The sequence below is a fragment of the Xenopus tropicalis genome, chromosome 1 (genome assembly GCF_000004195.4).
Source record: "Xenopus tropicalis strain Nigerian chromosome 1, UCB_Xtro_10.0, whole genome shotgun sequence".
Taxonomy (NCBI): Eukaryota; Metazoa; Chordata; class Amphibia; order Anura; family Pipidae; genus Xenopus; species Xenopus tropicalis.
In genome coordinates, this window is record NC_030677.2 from 18808661 (window position 1) to 18826224 (window position 17564).

General features: G+C 44.2%; 1 protein-coding gene across 1 annotated transcript in view; it reads left to right on the forward strand.

Moving 5' to 3' along the window:
- The first annotated feature begins 538 nt into the window (after window positions 1-538).
- fgfrl1 (fibroblast growth factor receptor like 1) overlaps window positions 539-17564 on the forward strand; it is a 123477-nt gene continuing 106451 nt past the window's right edge. The window contains 2 exon segments of the mRNA NM_001011189.1: window positions 539-847; window positions 5220-5311. Coding sequence (NP_001011189.1) covers window positions 5251-5311 — 61 coding nt within the window. The 5' untranslated portion in view covers window positions 539-847; window positions 5220-5250.

The following is a 17564-nucleotide window of genomic DNA, read 5'->3' on the forward strand; positions in this document are numbered from 1 at the left end:
TGTAGCGGTGTATAGAAGTGTATAGCAGTGTAGCAGTGTATAGCAGTGTGTAGCAGTGCGTAGCAGTGTATAGCGGTGTATAGCAGTGTGTAGCAGTGTATAGCAGTGTGTAGCGGTGTATAGAAGTGTATAGCAGTGTGTAGCGGTGTATAGAAGTGTATAGCAGTGTGTAGCGGTGTATAGAAGTGTATAGGAGTGTATAGCAGTGTGTAGCGGTGTATAGGAGTGTATAGCAGTGTGTAGCGGTGTATAGAAGTGTATAGGAGTGTATAGCAGTGTGTAGTAGCCTGTGTACAGCCATCTCGCCCACAGACCCCTTCCCATACCTAAGCGTTCACACAAGGGGACTCCTAGAAGAACAGCTGCGGCGCATTGGGGGTTAAGCTCAAGTCAGGCGCTGATTGGCTGCGGGGAGGAGAGGCGGCTGCTGAGCGGCCAGAAGTTTGCAGTGGGCGGGGCTTGAGCCGCAGCCTGCGGTCCCCTGAATCACAAAGCCTGCGGGGAGGTGCACGGACAGCACGGAGCGTTCTCTCTGCAGCCCCCGGTCCCACTCAGCCCCACTCAGTCCCACTCAATCCCACTCACCGGCATCCTCCGGCCGCACAGCTGCCCGGGCAGGGGACACGGAGTGGAAGAGTTCGCCCTATAGGATATATAGAGTGAGGGGACACCCCATGCCTGGGGCCACACCAGCGGTGTATCAGCCCTCCTGTCAGCCCCGGGGAAGGGACTGGAGCTGAGCCTGGCATGGAGCCGCAGCACATGGGGAAGGCGGGGGATTTACACTGACCTGCTGCCCGGGATATACACGGTGCCCGTAGGAGAGCCGAGCTGGGACCGGCTGGAGGTGAGACATTCTGCTACTCCCGCACCTACTCCCAGCCCTGCATGGGGGGCCGCCTGCAGCTGGGGGGCTGCTGCTTGCTAGCGGGCATCCTTACTGCTGTATCCCCAGTATGCATATAATACTATCTGCCCTATAGGAACTTTATTGGCCTTTATCTCTATTGCTTTGTGTCCCATTCACCTATAGGCAACCATCATCATCATCTCAGCAGTGTGACCCCCCCATCCCTGTAATAACTGCTGCTGATATTGTGCCCACCGGGCAGCCAGGCATCATCTCAGCAGTGTGACCCCCCCATCCCTGTAATAACTGCTGCTGATATTGTGCCCACCGGGCAGCCAGGCATCATCTCAGGCAAAGTACCTTGGGCTTGTTAGTGTTTATTCCCATACTCAGCCCGGCCCATATCCATAGCTATTCTCTACTTACACTGGTAATATATCTGTCAGCAGCGCCCATTTCCATTATCTATTTATTCTATCTATCTATTTATGACCTATCATCTCTCTATCTTCTATCTATTTATAATCTGTTTCATCTGTATCTATAATTTTTAGATATTTAATATAAGGAATACCAGAAGATTTATCTACATAATGTCTATCTATCTATTAATCTATCTAACCTATCTATTTATCTAACTAACCTATCATCTATCTATCATCTATCTATCTATCTATCTATCTATCTATCTATCATATCATCTATCTATAATCTATCTATCTAACCTATCTATTTATCTAACTAACCTATCATCTATCTATCATCTATCTATCTATCTATCTATCATCTATCTAACTAACCTATCATCTATCTATCATCTATCTATCATCATCTAACTAACCTATCATCTATCTATCTATCATATCATCTATCTATCATCTATCTATCTATCATATCATCTATCATCTATCTATCTATCTATCTATCTATCTATCATATCATCTATCTATCTATCTATCAATCATCTATCTAACTAACCTATCATCTATCTATCTATCTATCTAACCTATCTATTTATCTATCTAACTAACTAACCTATCATCTATCTATCATCATATAACTAACCTATCATCTATCTATCATATCATCTATCATCTATCTATCATCTATCATCTATCTATCTATCATCTATCTATATATCTTTCTATCATCACCTTCTCTATAAATGTTGTATATAAACTTTTTCTGTCTACCAATCATATATGTGTGTATCAGTCGATTTAACATGTGTATCTAGTAGCCGTCATTCATTATGTATAAAGTATGTATTCGTCATCTATATATCTATGAGTGTGTGTGTGCATGGTGCCAGTGCAGTGGGTCCCAGTTAAACAGAAAGTTACCCGAACAGAAGCGGATTCGAGAATAAGGAAATCGATTTAAAATTACTACACGAAATGCCCATTAATTAATACGCATAAACCGAGTGGCGCTTGCGACCCAGTTGTCGATATACAGGGATAAATCGTCTGACCTCCCCCAGCCCCACTCCCGGCACCTCCCGGACCTACCCCTAACCCCACTCCCGGCACCTCCCGGACCTACCCCTAACCCCACTCCCGGCACCTCCCGGACCTACCCCTAACCCCACTCCCGGCACCTCCCGGACCTACCCCTAACCCCACTCCCGGCACCCCCCGGACCTACCCCTAACCCCACTCCCGGCACCTCCCGGACCTACCCCTAACCCCACTCCCGGCACCTCCCGGACCTACCCCTAACCCCACTCCCGGCACCCCCCGGACCTACCCCTAACCCCACTCCCGGCACCTCCCGGACCTACCCCTAACCCCACTCCCGGCACCCCCCGGACCTACCCCTAACCCCACTCCCGGCACCTCCCGGACCTACCCCTAACCCCACTCCCGGCACCCCCCGGACCTACCCCTAACCCCACTCCCGGCACCTCCCGGACCTACCCCTAACCCCACTCCCGGCACCCCCCGGACCTACCCCTAACCCCACTCCCGGCACCCCCCGGACCTACCCCTAACCCCACTCCCGGCACCTCCCGGACCTACCCCTAACCCCACTCCCGGCACCTCCCGGACCTACCCCTAACCCCACTCCCGGCACCTCCCGGACCTACCCCTAACCCCACTCCCGGCACCTCGCCCAGGTATCGGGTAAAAATGCGCTTTTTCCCGTACTAAGACCCAGAAAGGCTCGGTTCTGCCGTATGGCTCGGACGGGAGAACTTGCGCTCTGTGCGCCTCATGCTGGGTGCAACTGCGGGCGCTTTGCGCATCATTGTGATCGTAGGACAAGTGCCTGTTTCTTGCGCTTGTTGCCAGTCAGTTGCGGGGTACAAAGCGCGCCCCCGGTGCTCCGTAGGGATGTGCTTTCATTAACATGAAGGTAAACAGAACATTTTTGGGGGGGAGGGGGCTTCCATGACACCCCAGTCACCCCACAGCTGCAGGCATTTGTTAGCGCCATATATCACTGTCATAGCTGGAAATCCCATACATTCTGTGACTCCCATGCCTAATAATCCCAAAATACTTCTCTCCCAACACTCGGCACAGTCTCATTAAAGCCCCCCTGCACTGATTGATGTACTGATCACATGTTCCCACTCTTTAGGAATTCAGCAGCCAGAAACCCCTTGAATGAGCCTAAAATTGCCCTGTGTGCTGAAACCCCCCTGCACTCTCCCTATTGCCTCATAGTAACTAGTGTTTCATACATTTATACATTTAGTATTCTGATATAGATTATTATCCAACTCTGTTGGACTACATTTCCCAGCATTCCTCTCAAGCCGCTCGCTTTTAGCTGTCCCATTCCTCTTCAGCCGGTCAGACTAAATCAAATTAAAGTGTTATGAATGTTGCCATTCAGTAGAAAAAAAAAAATGAGAAGTTAATATTGTTTACTCAGGAATCAAAATGTGCCTGCTTTCATTAGCTAATTTGGGGGTCTGACCCCGACGAACATCCGCAGGACCCCTGTACAGATGAAGCCCTGTATTCATCCCCTGGAACTGGGGGCAGTAGGCAGCACTGAAGCCCCTCTGTGCTCTCTGAATAAAGCTTTTCACAGCAGTTTATCAACGTGACTTTACTGTATAGTGTGTAAGCGCACTGGCAGCACGTGTTTTTTCTTTTCCCTTCCTATAACAAACATCTTAACCCCTTTGCCGCGCAATAACAGAAAAAAAGAAAAGAAAAAAAAGATTGTACCCTCCGGCGCCAAAGTGGTTAAGAGCTCCTGCTGAGAATTTGTAAGCCAAATACAAGGTGTAATTATTTAACTTGTTGGATTCAGTACAAGGATTGTTGTTGTGTGTCCCCGGGGGACGGAGCGTTTAGATCAAGCCCTTTACAAGAGCCTGGAATTCAGAGAGTGAGAGTTAAAGGCTGAGAATTGGAGTGTAATTAATATACTCTTCCGCGCAATCTTAAATCCACTTGTCCCGTCTCATCCGTATTTCCCTTCTGAGCGCTGGTGGCGTGTCAGCGGCGCTGGCAAAAAATTGTCTTATTATCTTTTATATATAGTGCTGGCAAAAGCCGCCACGACGGCTGACACTGGTGGAGCTTACAATCTAATTTCCATGCCACAGGCACCTACATTAGAAGTTGTTTTAAGATATTACTATGTTTGGACCTCAGGAGAGAAGTACCAATAGTGCTCTGGTCAGAACCGGACCAAAGAACCCAGTATTGGAGGCAGCAATTAAATGCAGCAAGTGCCTATAATGAGGGCGATGTGTTCAAAATCAAATCAGATCAATCTCCCCCTCGGTACTGGGATGGGTTATCCAGAAACCCGTTATCCAGAAACCTCCGAATTATTGGAAGGCTATCTCACATAGACTCATTTTAATGAAACAATTACAATTTTTAATATTTTTTCCCTTGCATTTGATCCCAAATAAGATACAATTAATCCTGCTGGGTTTATTTAATGGTTAAATTATCCAGAAAATCCCAGGTCCCAAACTTTCTGGATAATAAATCCCATACCTGTAATGCTGTAATGCTGACAGACTGTGCCACCGTGCCACACGATTCTCAAGCCCCCATTTATAAATACAAGATAATATTATGTGTGTGTAGGTGGCTCGTTGCAGTGTGTCATTGGGGTACTGCCGTCAGGTCCAAACGGGGTGCTGATTTGTGTGCACACACTTTTAAAAGCCCACATAAAATATACTTTTTGTGCACTGGGCCTTCAAAAAAATTAGAACAAACAAAAGGGGGGAAAAAATGACCCTAGTGGGTTTATGTACTTGTGAAAGGTAAATTAGATTGTAAGCTCCACTGTGACAGAAACCAAGGAGATTGTAACTGCATTCCCTATTAAGCAGAAATATCTACACTATACCCTAACACCCCAATTTCTTTTTTTTTTTCCATCACAGGTGATTTATTTCTGTGCGTCTTTCTGGCAAAATGGAATTGCAAGTGGCTTTCCTGATTGTGGGAATGATTGCCTTCTCGGACTCAGCAAGAGGTAAGGGTGTGAATTGTAAGCACACGTGCAAATCCCGTGCCAAATACTGTTTATTTATTTATGGTAGAAGAGTTGCTTTTAAAACACAGATCAATGCCACTAATTAACTTTTTGCCATGTTGACATGTGAGCCGCATAAAGTCTCGGGTGGCACCGCAGCTATAGTAGGGCAAGATGGCCTCGGCTATGGCAAAATGGTGATGGTAGCACTTTGTATCAGGGTTGCTCAAGCCCTGCGAGTTGTAGTTCAGCGACAACTGAAGGGCACCTTCAATAAAGCCATGCCTGCCCACCATGGCACAACGTTCATAGCCTTGAAATGCTGCCAGCTACTTATCACTTTAATGTTGTATTTTCTAAAATATTGTTGACTTTCTTCTCGGTGTAATATGTGCCTCACCCCGGTGCCACCATGCAGCACCAATGCTTATTGTCAGCGTACAGATGCCATTTATTTCCCTTATCTTCCATTTAATTGGTTGCTACATGACGGGCCTCAGTTCTAGGCTGAAAAGTCCAGTTAGCAAAGATAAAACCAGGGCATTAATGGAATCCCAGTGTGTCCTCCTCTGCAATCCATCAAACGCCGCTGTGCTTTTCCAAGTGACACGGCAATGACTCTGTCCATCAGCGAGCACCTACCGTGACACTGGCTATTAGGAGATAATCCCCCCATAAACAAACCGTCTTCACGAGAAGCCCCTGGTTGTTAGGGAGGTGATTGGGTTATCTAATTAAACTAAATGTCATGTTGTTTCTAAAGGGCAGCTCGAAGTCCAGGGGTACAACATGTACATGAATTTAAACAATATATTTATTGCTCCTGTTTGCACGGTAACAATAATTCGGGGTGAATATGTTATGTACAGATGTTGCTTAGTGTATAATGCACCAATATTAATGTAATGTATCAGTGAATGTCTATGAATATGCCAACAGCTATGCCAAAATGCAGACATATTTGCTGGATTTGTTCACCTTTGAGCTAACTTTCAGTATGATGTAAAGAGTAATATTGTGAGACAGTTTGAACTTTTCAGCAGTTATCTGGTTGCTAGGGTCATAGGTGCCTTAGCAAACAGCGACTGGTTTAAATGAAAGACTGGTATACAAATAGGAGAGGGCCTAAATAGAAAAAAAAGGTATAAAAGTAATAATAGCAATAACATTGTAGCCTCACAGAGCAAAGGTTTTTTGGCTGCCGGGGTCAGTGACCTCCACTTGAAAGCAGCAAGGAATTAGAAGAAGGCAATAATAAAAAGTTGCTTAGAATTGGCCATTCTATAACCTACTAAAAGTTAACTTAGCGGTGAACCACTATTTTAGTAGAATCAAAGCTGAAACCCTCAACGTTGTGTGCTTTTGAAGCAGTGAACAACTTTTTTTTTATTATTTAATTATTGGATGATATAATTCATTTAGATGTTTATATGCAAGTGAACATAGAAACTAGGGATTCGGTTTGGGTATGTGGCTATTTCTTGGGTCTGTTTTTTTGGAGCATTCAGTGTTCGCTTGGATCCAAGGCTTTGTTAGATCTGTGGGTTTGTTGGGGATGTTACTACTGTTGCAGTTGGTTGTCTGGTATTTGGGTTGAAATCAGGAGGAAATTGGAAACTGTGTGAGTCTGTCAGTATCTAATTACAGAACAAATACGCTGACTGCAGGCTTTTAACTTCTCAGCACCCTGCTCAGCCTGTAACAGTAAATGTCTATTTAAGATATACTCCTAACAAAACCTTGCCCAGCATGGAATATTCTGAAGGCATGACGTACGGCTGTAGAACTTGGGTTCGAAATCATTTGTTGCTTAATGACTTTAAATATAAATACAGGTATTGGATCTGTTATCTGAAAACTCGTTATCCAGAAAGCTCCGGCTTCTGGGAAGGCCATCACCCATAGACTCCATTTTAATCAAATCTTTTCTCTCTAATAACAGAACAGTACCTTGAACTTTATCCCAACTTGGATATAATAAATAAATTCATATTGCAGCTAAAACAAACCTAATGGGTTTAATAAGTGTAGCTATTAGTAGTAGACTATTGGTATGGAGATCCAAATTACAAAAAGTTCCTTTCTCTGGAAATCCCGAGCAACCTGGTAACTGGTCCCATAGTTGTATATATATATATATATATATATTCAGCTTGTAAACAGGTACTCACGTCATAGAGCCATAGCCATGCCTGGGTGCAGTCCCAAAAAGTTTAGAAATAGTAGCAAATGGAAATGTCCCGCACTCACAGGTCTTATGCAAAGCAAAAGGTGTTTATTAAGATGTAGATGTTGATTTAATAAACACCTTTTGTTTTGCATAAGACCTGTGAGTGCGGGACATTTCCATTTGCTACTATATAAATATATTAAGTGTCTGTATGGCTTAGCTTGCATGGGCTGGTCTTGAACTGCAGGCTACACTCTCCTCTACTGTTTCCTATAGACGTGTGGTTTCTTATGCTCCTATAGGAATCAGTGTATCAGTATATGACTCTCTGTCTATTGCAACATACATGGTACATACAGCATTTTTATAGCCGGTAGAGAGCCTGTACCCAGCTATGCTTTAATAAAATCCCCCTGGCCATCAGGCAGCACAGTTGGGTACAGGCACTTTTTTTGCTGATGAAGAGAATACGCCACATTTGCCATAAGCCTAAAACAAGGAAACAAAGAAAAGTCTGCCGTGTAAGGGCCCTAAAGCCTCCCTAAACCAGGGCCCTGGGCAAATAGAATTGTTGGGATAGGAATGCCCAATCAGCTGTTGAAATACAACTCCCAGCTGCCTCTGCCACCTTGCCCCACTGTCTCCATTGTGCTCCTATTTCATTTTACCATTTAAAGACAAGAGGAATTAAGTTAAACTGCCCCCCCCTCCCATTACTGGAACATCTCACCCTTTGACATGGGGTTAGTTAGTGTCACTGGAGCTGTCATGCCGATTGTTCTTGCTGCTTAATGTAGCATTAAAACAACTGGGTCTCTTTAGAACTGCTCCTCCTTTGTTGTGACTGAGGAGACAATGGCTTATGGCGTGTGTTCCGCGTAATCCTACCTGCTAAAGCCCAATCTCTGTGTTCTGTTCATTTATTCTTTAGCTTTGCTGGTCAGTTAATCCCCTCCAGTATCCCCCCCCCCCCCCCCCCCGAGTCCCTCCCTGCACCCACTGGCTTTGCACATGATGTTTTTGCCTTGCAGGTCATATTAACTGGAGCCTACGCTTTAGAAGTGTGAAATTGCACAGATTGTTAAAGAACAGGGGGAAAAAAAAATAAACATCAGAAAAAGAAACACTGCACATCTGGCAGAGCTTTCAGGTTACATTTTGGTGCTGAAAATTGTGAAAGTGCAGTGCGTAATTTCTAATTGGAATCCTAAACTAATCTGTGAACTCGTAAGGAATGCGGCGTAGTGCGTTCGTTGGACATGGCGGAGGGTGTCCAGGAGGCCCAGTTGGCCTACAAAGTCTCTCTACCATAGAGCAACTCAAATGCATGGCAGCATTAAAGGGGAAGTAAACTCAAAAACAACTTTGTGCCTAATGAAAACTGCTATATATGTAAAAATATTTTTTCAAGTCTGAAAAATCTACTCCCTGCAGCATTTGAGTCTGTTAATAATCCATAGGGGTACTGTTACTTGTTTCAGCTATAAAGCAAGCAATATGGAATCACCCACTTGCATGTAGAAGCAAATATTCAGGAAAGGTTAGTTACGTGCACCCCCTAACCTTGTGCTATTTAGAAAGAAGGAAATAAACAGTGGGTGAGCTGTGGAATATGACATAAAGGATGGATATTTCCCCCTACAGCCCAAGTACCTGGTGGAGCAAAGTGAAATAACCTGCGGTGTATGGGAACTGACAAAAGGATCTATTGTTTCTTTATCAGAACACATTCACTGGAGAGTTTATTTCTCAGCCGCCTGTTTTTGTTTAATTTTTCCCTGACACATTACTTCTGACCGAAATGTTGCGAATTACACATATACTTGGGCGCCCTGGTAAATAATAATGGTAAAGGGACAGTTACCCTGAAAAATCAAATGATACTATTTTATGGGCTAAACTCATCACAGTAACTCTTTATTGAAGGTCTTCCTCTTTTTAAACTAAGTATTAAATTGCTATTTGGTTTCTAGGGTCTATGACCCTGGCAACCAGAGTGCAGGTTATTTGCAAAACTAGATTTATGTGGCCCATACATGGGCCAAGAAGCTACTGATTTGGACTGGAAACTCCAGGTCATCTGATTTTATTGGCCAGTGTGTTACCACCTTTAGATTGTGAATGTGGGGGGTTTGAGAAGAGGTGGTTTGTTCTCACCAGTTTGAGTGATTTTCCTCCCATGGTCCAGTGGTTGGTTATTTGACTTCTGTGCTTGTGGTAGAGAAATGCATTGCAAGTGAATATTCTCTGTAAAGTGCTGCTTTATAAATCTCAATAATGGTTAATATGTTTAAGTTCCCCTACATGGCATTGCTAGGGGTTAGAACACTCCTAGTACATTTTTTTTCAGATAAATCCAAATGACCTCCAGTGCCCACTTGCTCTTAAAGTAAGGAAAGTAAAAACAAAAAAGTAAAGTTGGCTAAGAAACGTTTTGCGTTTTCCTAGAAATAACTCAGATGCTTTCAGCCATTCTCTAAGGTTATTGCCATGGATGTTCCAGATCTATATTTTGTGCTGTCATAATTATAGCTGTTTAGCCCAGTTACTGCTCCATGTGGTTTCCAGTTAAGAAATGTGGGTTCTGTATCCAACTGCTGTGTGTAATGTCTGCACAGAGGCATTGCTTTTAGCCAGCTCTGTTTTATATGCCCCTTATTATTACAGGTTATATTGAATGGCTAATGTAAATACCTGTAGTCAAATACAGAGGCTCTTTCCATAGATATCCCCTAGCTAGTCTTATTCCTGTAGGTTCCCATTCTAGGTTCTATTCTAGTAGGTTCCTATTTCTGTTCCTATTCCAGTAGGTTCCCATTCCTGTTCCTATTCCAGCAGGTTCCTATTCCTCTTCCTATTTCAGCAGGTTCCTATTGCAGTAGGTTCCTATGCCTGTTCCTATTTCAGTAGGTTCCTATGCCTGTTCCTATTCCAGTAGGTTCCTATTCCTGTTCCTATTTCAGTAGGTTCCTATTCCTTTTCCTATTCCAGTAGGTTCCTATTCATTTTCCTATTCCAGTAGGTTCCTATTCCTGTTCCTATTGCAGTAGATTCCTATTCCTGTTCCTATTGCAGTAGGTTCCTATTCCTGTTCCTATTTCAGTAGGTTCCTATTCCTGTTCCTATTCCAGTAGGTTCCTATTCCTGTTCCTATTGCAGTAGGTTCCTATGCCTGTTCCTATTTCAGTAGGTTCCTATTCCTGTTCCTATTCCAGTAGGTTCCTATTCCTGTTCCTATTTCAGTAGGTTCCTATTCCTTTTCCTATTCCAGTAGGTTCCTATTCATTTTCCTATTCCAGTAGGTTCCTATTCCTGTTCCTATTGCAGTAGGTTCCTATTCCTGTTCCTATTTCAGTAGGTTCCTATTCCTGTTCCTATTTCAGTAGGTTCCTATTCATTTTCCTATTCCAGTAGGTTCCTATTCATTTTCCTATTCCAGTAGGTTCCTATTCCTGTTCCTATTTCAGTAGGTTCCTATTCCCGTTCCTATTCCAGTAGGTTCCTATTCCTGTTCCTATTGCAGTAGGTTCCTGTTCCTATTGCAGTAGGTTCCTATTCCTGTTCCTCTTGCAGTAGGTTCCTATTCCTGTTCCTATTTCAGTAGGTTCCTATGCCTGTTCCTATTGAAGTAGGTTCCTATTCCTGTTCCTATTGCAGTAGGTTCCTATTCCCGTTCCTATTTCAGTAGGTTCCTATTCCTGTTCCTTTTGCAGTAGGTTCCTATTCCTGTTCCTATTTCAGCAGGTTTCTATTCCTGTTCCTATTGCAGTAGGTTCCTATTCCTGTTCCTATTTCAGTAGGTTCCTATGCCTGTTCCTATTGCAGTAGGTTCCTATTCCTGTTCCTATTGCAGTAGGTTCCTATTCCCGTTCCTATTTCAGTAGGTTCCTATTCCTGTTCCTATTGCAGTAGGTTCCTATTCCTGTTCCTATTCCAGTAGGTTCCTATTCCTGTTCCTATTCCTGTTCCTATTCTAGTAGGTTCCTATACCTGTTCCTATTGCAGTAGGTTCCTATTCCTGTTCCTATTCCAGTAGGTTCCTATTCCTGTTCCTATTGCAGTAGGTTCATATTCCTTTTCCTATTCCAGTAGGTTCCTATTCCTTTTCCTATTCCAGTAGGTTCCTATTCCTGTTCCTATTCCTGTTCCTATTCCAGTAGGTTCCTATTCCTGTTCCTATTGCAGTAGGTTCCTATTCCTGTTCCTATTCCAGTAGGTTCCTATTCCTTTTCCTATTCCAGTAGGTTCCTATTCCTTTTCCTATTCCAGTAGGTTCCTATTCCTTTTCCTATTCCAGTAGGTTCCTATTCCTGTTCCTATTGCAGTAGGTTCCTATTCCTTTTCCTATTCCAGTAGGTTCCTATTCCTGTTCCTATTCCTGTTCCTATTCCAGTAGGTTCCTATTCCTGTTCCTATTGCAGTAGGTTCCTATTCCTGTTCCTATTCCAGTAGGTTCCTATTCCTTTTCCTATTCCAGTAGGTTCCTATTCCTTTTCCTATTCCAGTAGGTTCCTATTCCTTTTCCTATTCCAGTAGGTTCCTATTCCTTTTCCTATTCCAGTAGGTTCCTATGCCTGTTCCTATTGCAGTAGGTTCCTATTCCTGTTCCTATTTCAGCAGGTTCCTATGCCTGTTCCTATTGCTGCAGGTTCCTATGCCTGTTCCTATTTCAGCAGGTTCCTATCCCTGTTCCTATTGCAGTAGGTTCCTGTTCCTGTTCCTATTGCAGTAGATTCCTATTCCTGTTCCTATTGCAGTAGGTTCCTATTCCTGTTCCTGTTGCAGTAGGTTCCTATTCCTGTTCCTATTGCAGTAGGTTCCTATTCCTGTTCCTATTGCAGTAGGTTCCTATTCCTGTTCCTATTGCAGTAGGTTCCTATTCCTGTTCCTATTGCAGTAGGCAGGTGGCTCTGTTAACATTTAAATGATAAAGATTCTGAGTTCAGAGTTGGTTCCACATGGATGCACAGAGCCAAAACCCAATTGCAATAGGCACTCACGCTTCAGTGAAATATGCTTAAAAACACACAATACGTTAAGTGGAGTGAGCTCAAATGTTTTCTTAAAGATCATTTCAGTCCATCCGTAGCACAGATATTGGGCATTTAAGTAATCGTTTATAGAGTTGGGTCAGATGTACTAAATCAGACTGGGGAGTAGTCCCAGCAGATCACAGTTATTAGCTGACAGTGTTTAACGAAACACTGTCATCATCAAAGCAAACGATTGTGTCAGTTCAACGCAATGTGTTTGACTGCTTTGAGGGTACCAGTGCATTGCGTGGGGTGTTAGAGCTACATGGTGAGCTCTAACACCGCTTCAAATATTTGGCCCCATCATCATTTATTTGGATGGAAATCTATTTTCCTCACTCCACTTCAATTTGCTTGTATCAAGACAGCAGTCCATGATTGGTCGGAGGAGCTAGTCAGGGACTTGGGTTGAATAACGGAATGTTCTAAGATAATGACATAATGTATATTTTAAAAACAAAATCTCTTACTAATTATATTACTAAATAACATGCAAGGGGGTGGATATAAATCTTGACATACCTACCAGGATACTGCCACCATCCCAGCACCCTGCCTTCAGCTTTTCTATCCCATTAACCAAATCCCTTTGATTCCCAGTGGTATATAAAGCTGCCTTTGTAAGGGAAAGGTAACTTTTCTTATTTTGTCTAAATGGCTGATTTTCCATGAGGTTGATGGCATAATTAGTAATTGCAGAAAGTATGCCAGGACATACCTCCAGTGTGCAGTCATCTGGCGTGAGTGGAAGGAGCCGGAATCACTGGGAAATCAAATGTTCTCGTATGGGAAGCAGAATAGGTTGTGATGGATTTAATTGGATCCACTTGTTTGCCCTGTAGTTGGTTCTACATTTTGTGCAAGTCTATTATTAAAAGGCACCATTCTGCAGCCCCCCAGTAACTGCTTGCTCTGCTCTGTCTGTTCTGACTTTTAATTCATTTTCTTTATTTCCCTTTTTACTATTAATAAGGAAAAAGATTTTGTATTGTTTTCTATGTCTTGTGCTGCTCTCTCCATGCATTATAAGCAATATCGGCTAATTTGATCACCTGGCCGATTTTCGGCTAGATATTAGCCAGGGAAGGCCACGAGGGGGGCCACATACACGGGCAGATAAGCTGGCAAATTCGTCTAAAAGACTGAAAGGATTGGTCTTAATTCTGCCCATGTATGGCCACCCTAAATCTTCCATTCTGACCTTCAGACTGCTTCCTGGTTGTTAAGACCTGTGGCCTTAGCAACCAATGTGTAGAGCAGAACAAATGTGACTCCTCTTGACTTCCTTACCTGCTGAGGCCTGGGGTAATACATTTTCAAACCACTGGCCTATTCACATACCCACCAATATCTATTGGTCGGGCTCTAAGGCCAATATACATGAATCGACCATACTGTATCAACCATAGCTTGGGCCAATGGGGAATACAGCCTAAATATGCCATAGTATGAGTGGCCAAAGGGCCACAGATTGGACATATCTCTTCTAGCCTGTGCCAGTTTGTAAATTTAAGTGCACAGCAGCGAAAATAAAATGGACATTCAACATTAACTATCATTGGTCCCTTAATTATTTCACCATTACGCTTGATGAGTTTGGTTTTATTTCCCCTTTATGAAAGAGGCCTTAGAGCACATGGATAAGAACGTCCCTGTTTTGCCTTCATGTGCAAAGAGCCTGACATTTTTAGCGTTTGTTTATGAAGTGCGGGTATCAAAGGAGCTGCAGACACGGGACGTCACGCCCGTTTGATGTGCGCTATAAATTTATTTTAAAAGGCGAGATGGAATGGCAGGCGCAGCGCAGCATTAGTGAGTGGAAACAAGTCACGGCGACGGGGAATACAAAGTCTGGTTTTGTTCAGGCCTTTTAAGTTTTAATGTTGCTTCAATAGCTCTGACAGCCGCATACATCAAAAGGAACAAGCGGCGGCATTAATGTCCTGTGGGTCTTCCACCCCCTGCATTGGGACCCTGCTTATTTATTACAGGAGAGACAAGCATCTAATGGGTTCCTGGAGCACAACAGAAGCTCTCTATCAGATGCACAATGATCTCCCATTCGGATATTCTGCCCCCGGCTCAGGAGCTGGATCATATAGAGGGTCCTTGGTGCCGCTGTGCCCGGCCAAAGGGATATTCTTCCCCCGGCTCAGGAGCTGGATCATATAGAGGGTCCTTGGTGCCGCTGTGCCCGGCCAAAGGGATATTCTGCCCCAGGCTCAGGAGCTGGATCATATAGAGGGTCCTTGGTGCCGCTGTGCCCTGCCAAAGGGATATTCTGCCCCAGGCTCAGGAGCTGGATCATATACAGGGTCCTTGGTGCTGCTGTGCCCTGCCAAAGGGATATTCTGCCCCAGGCTCAGGAGCTGGATCATATAGAGGGTCCTTGGTGCCGCTGTGCCCGACCAAAGGGATATTCTGCCCCCGGCTCAGAAGCTGGATAATATAGAGGGTCCTTGGTGCCGCGGTGCCCGACCAAAGGGATATTCTGCCCCCGGCTCAGAAGCTGGATAATATAGAGGGTCCTTGGTGCCGCGGTGCCCGACCAAAGGGATATTCTGCCCGGATCAATTTATAGCAGAACCAAATCCAGTTGGATCATGCTGAGTCTTAAACCAGAGACTTTGTAAAACCGAAGCAAAGCATATGCCATCCCAAAGGTGATTTACATTCTTGCCTGGTGGGATGGCATTTTGGGGAGATTAGTCGCCCCCAATTTCGAAGATTTATCGCATTCCTGTGTGCCACCTCCCTTAGTGAAGACACACAGAACTACTTAGTAACTACTTGCCATGGCTACTAAACCCCAGAAAATATCCTGCCATAGACAATACTGAGAATTGCCTCTGCTAAAACACACTTAGAGACAGTTATCAGTAAATGATCAGCATTGTCTATTTTAGTAGCCGTGACAAGAAGCTGCTACTAGTAGCTGTGTGTCTTCACCCTCAGGGGTATGAAGAACCTTTTCATCCAAGTGACCTGATGCAAGTGCCTTTTATTTATTGAATAGATTTCCTTTTTAAAAACAAGCTGAATGCATCCCAGGTCCAAAATGAGGCTTAGTTGTCCTGACGATGATGTACTTAGTTAGATGAGGATGCTGGGAGTTTGTGGAGCTGTAATGCCTGGGGAGTTTACTATACCACTTAATAACCTTTTAGGGTTGTTAAATGAACCACGCAAGACAATATATAGGCATGTCTTGTTATTGCTTGGTAAGGCTGAGCAAGTGGTCTACCACTTTCTCTATCCAACATTGCCACCGCTACGATATTGGCACCTGTATAAATGCTGTGTAATGTCGGTAGTATGGCTGTATCACAGCCGCGCTTCTTTGGCTACACTGCTCGTGTATCATTGACCTGAAGTGAATGAGACAGATGGTATCTATTAACGGGGGGAGAGAGAAAGAACTACCAGTGCTTTTGTGTCTGTTTATCCACTGCCCATGGCTAACCTGATTTGGCTTGCCTGTGCGGCGGAAGGCCTTTTGGCGTAAGTGACGCGCCAGTATGCTTTGAGTTACCCTTAGCCTTGCTCACAGCGTAGAGCTCTGGCTGCAGATCAGAAGGGGCATGTAACAAGTTAATGGATGCCGTCTGCCGCTGCCCCTCCATTCACGGCCCTATTTATTTTTTTTACCCACCCCCCTGCCAAATAAACATTGACTGCCTGATTGCTCTGATTGCACAGTCGCAGCATTGTGTCCCAGCACAGCCATGTACATACAGACAGTAGGGCTCATTTACTAAGTAAGTGTGGAGGCAAAACCGCCATGTTCCTGACCCACAATGCAGTGTTTCCCCCAGAATTCCTTCATCATTGCTGCAGTAAACCATGTGCCAGTCAGGGCAGCTTTAAAGTGACCCCTTGTCGGTTATACAATTATATCCCCGTAAGTATGGGTGAAATTAGAAAAGTCAAACTGGGGAAACCTATTAAACTACATGTCTATGAAGATTTTCATTCATCCAGGTCATGGTATATCTAGTATAAATAAATACATTTAAAGCAACTGGACTTGTTAAGTAATCATTGAAGACGTTTCACTACTCATCCGAGCAGCTTCTTCAGTTCAACTGACTGACTATTAAACTACATTTCCCAGAATGCCACCTGGCAATGGTAGTTTGGCAACATCTGGCCATTTACCTTTCGCTGGACTGAATTTGCAGAAGGGAGAGGGGGTGGGAGGGGGGGATATAAATTAAGAACAGAGAACTGTAGGAAAAAGGCTTGTTCTGTTTCTCCTGATATTTTTTTCCCTCTGTGCGTAACTGTAGAAGTCAAAGTGGTTTCTGTATTGGCAGGAAACACTGTTATTTTCCTATTCTTGCCCTCCCCCCACCCCGTAATCTGGCCAATTTATAGAATCCAGTGCATCCAGGCAGGGGGAGTTGAGCAGAACCTAACAGAAAACACAGTTTTGCCTACAATTCCCAGCATCCCCAGAGCAGCGGATCAGAGGATGAGGGGGATCTTACAAAACAGGTGCAATTATTACCCATTGCAACTAGAAATGTGCTTTCACTAGTCTCAGTGCAGTCAAGCCATCCGAGCTAAGAGCTGATTGGCTGCTATGGCATTACAGGGCTGCCTGTGTGCAGTGTAGGCTGCAGAGTCTCCTCCAACAGAGAAGTCGGCCCTCGGTCAAACAAACAAACAGGCTCGATGGTGAGAGTAGCACTTGACAGCAGTGTTGTACATCCCCGCTGACAGGGGGGCCACACCAGCATGAATAACAGCCCTGGAGATGTAGAAGCATTTTTTTTTTCAATTATTTTAACCTCTCCGACCAGCCAAGGCCAATTACCTCGACCCCTGGATTCCCATCTGTTTCCTATGTAGTGATTTGTGCCAATCATAATTATAGTGCTGCTGGATAGGGAGCGGTTATTCTGTAGCCGCTCGGTTATACCGTTTTGTCTCCTCTATAGGGGGAACCTTTGGTCTGTACAGAGGCAGGGTTTATCTTCTTCTTCTCCTGCTCAGTATGCTGTGCAACATAGGAGCATTATAGGGCCCACAGAACATTCCTTCATAC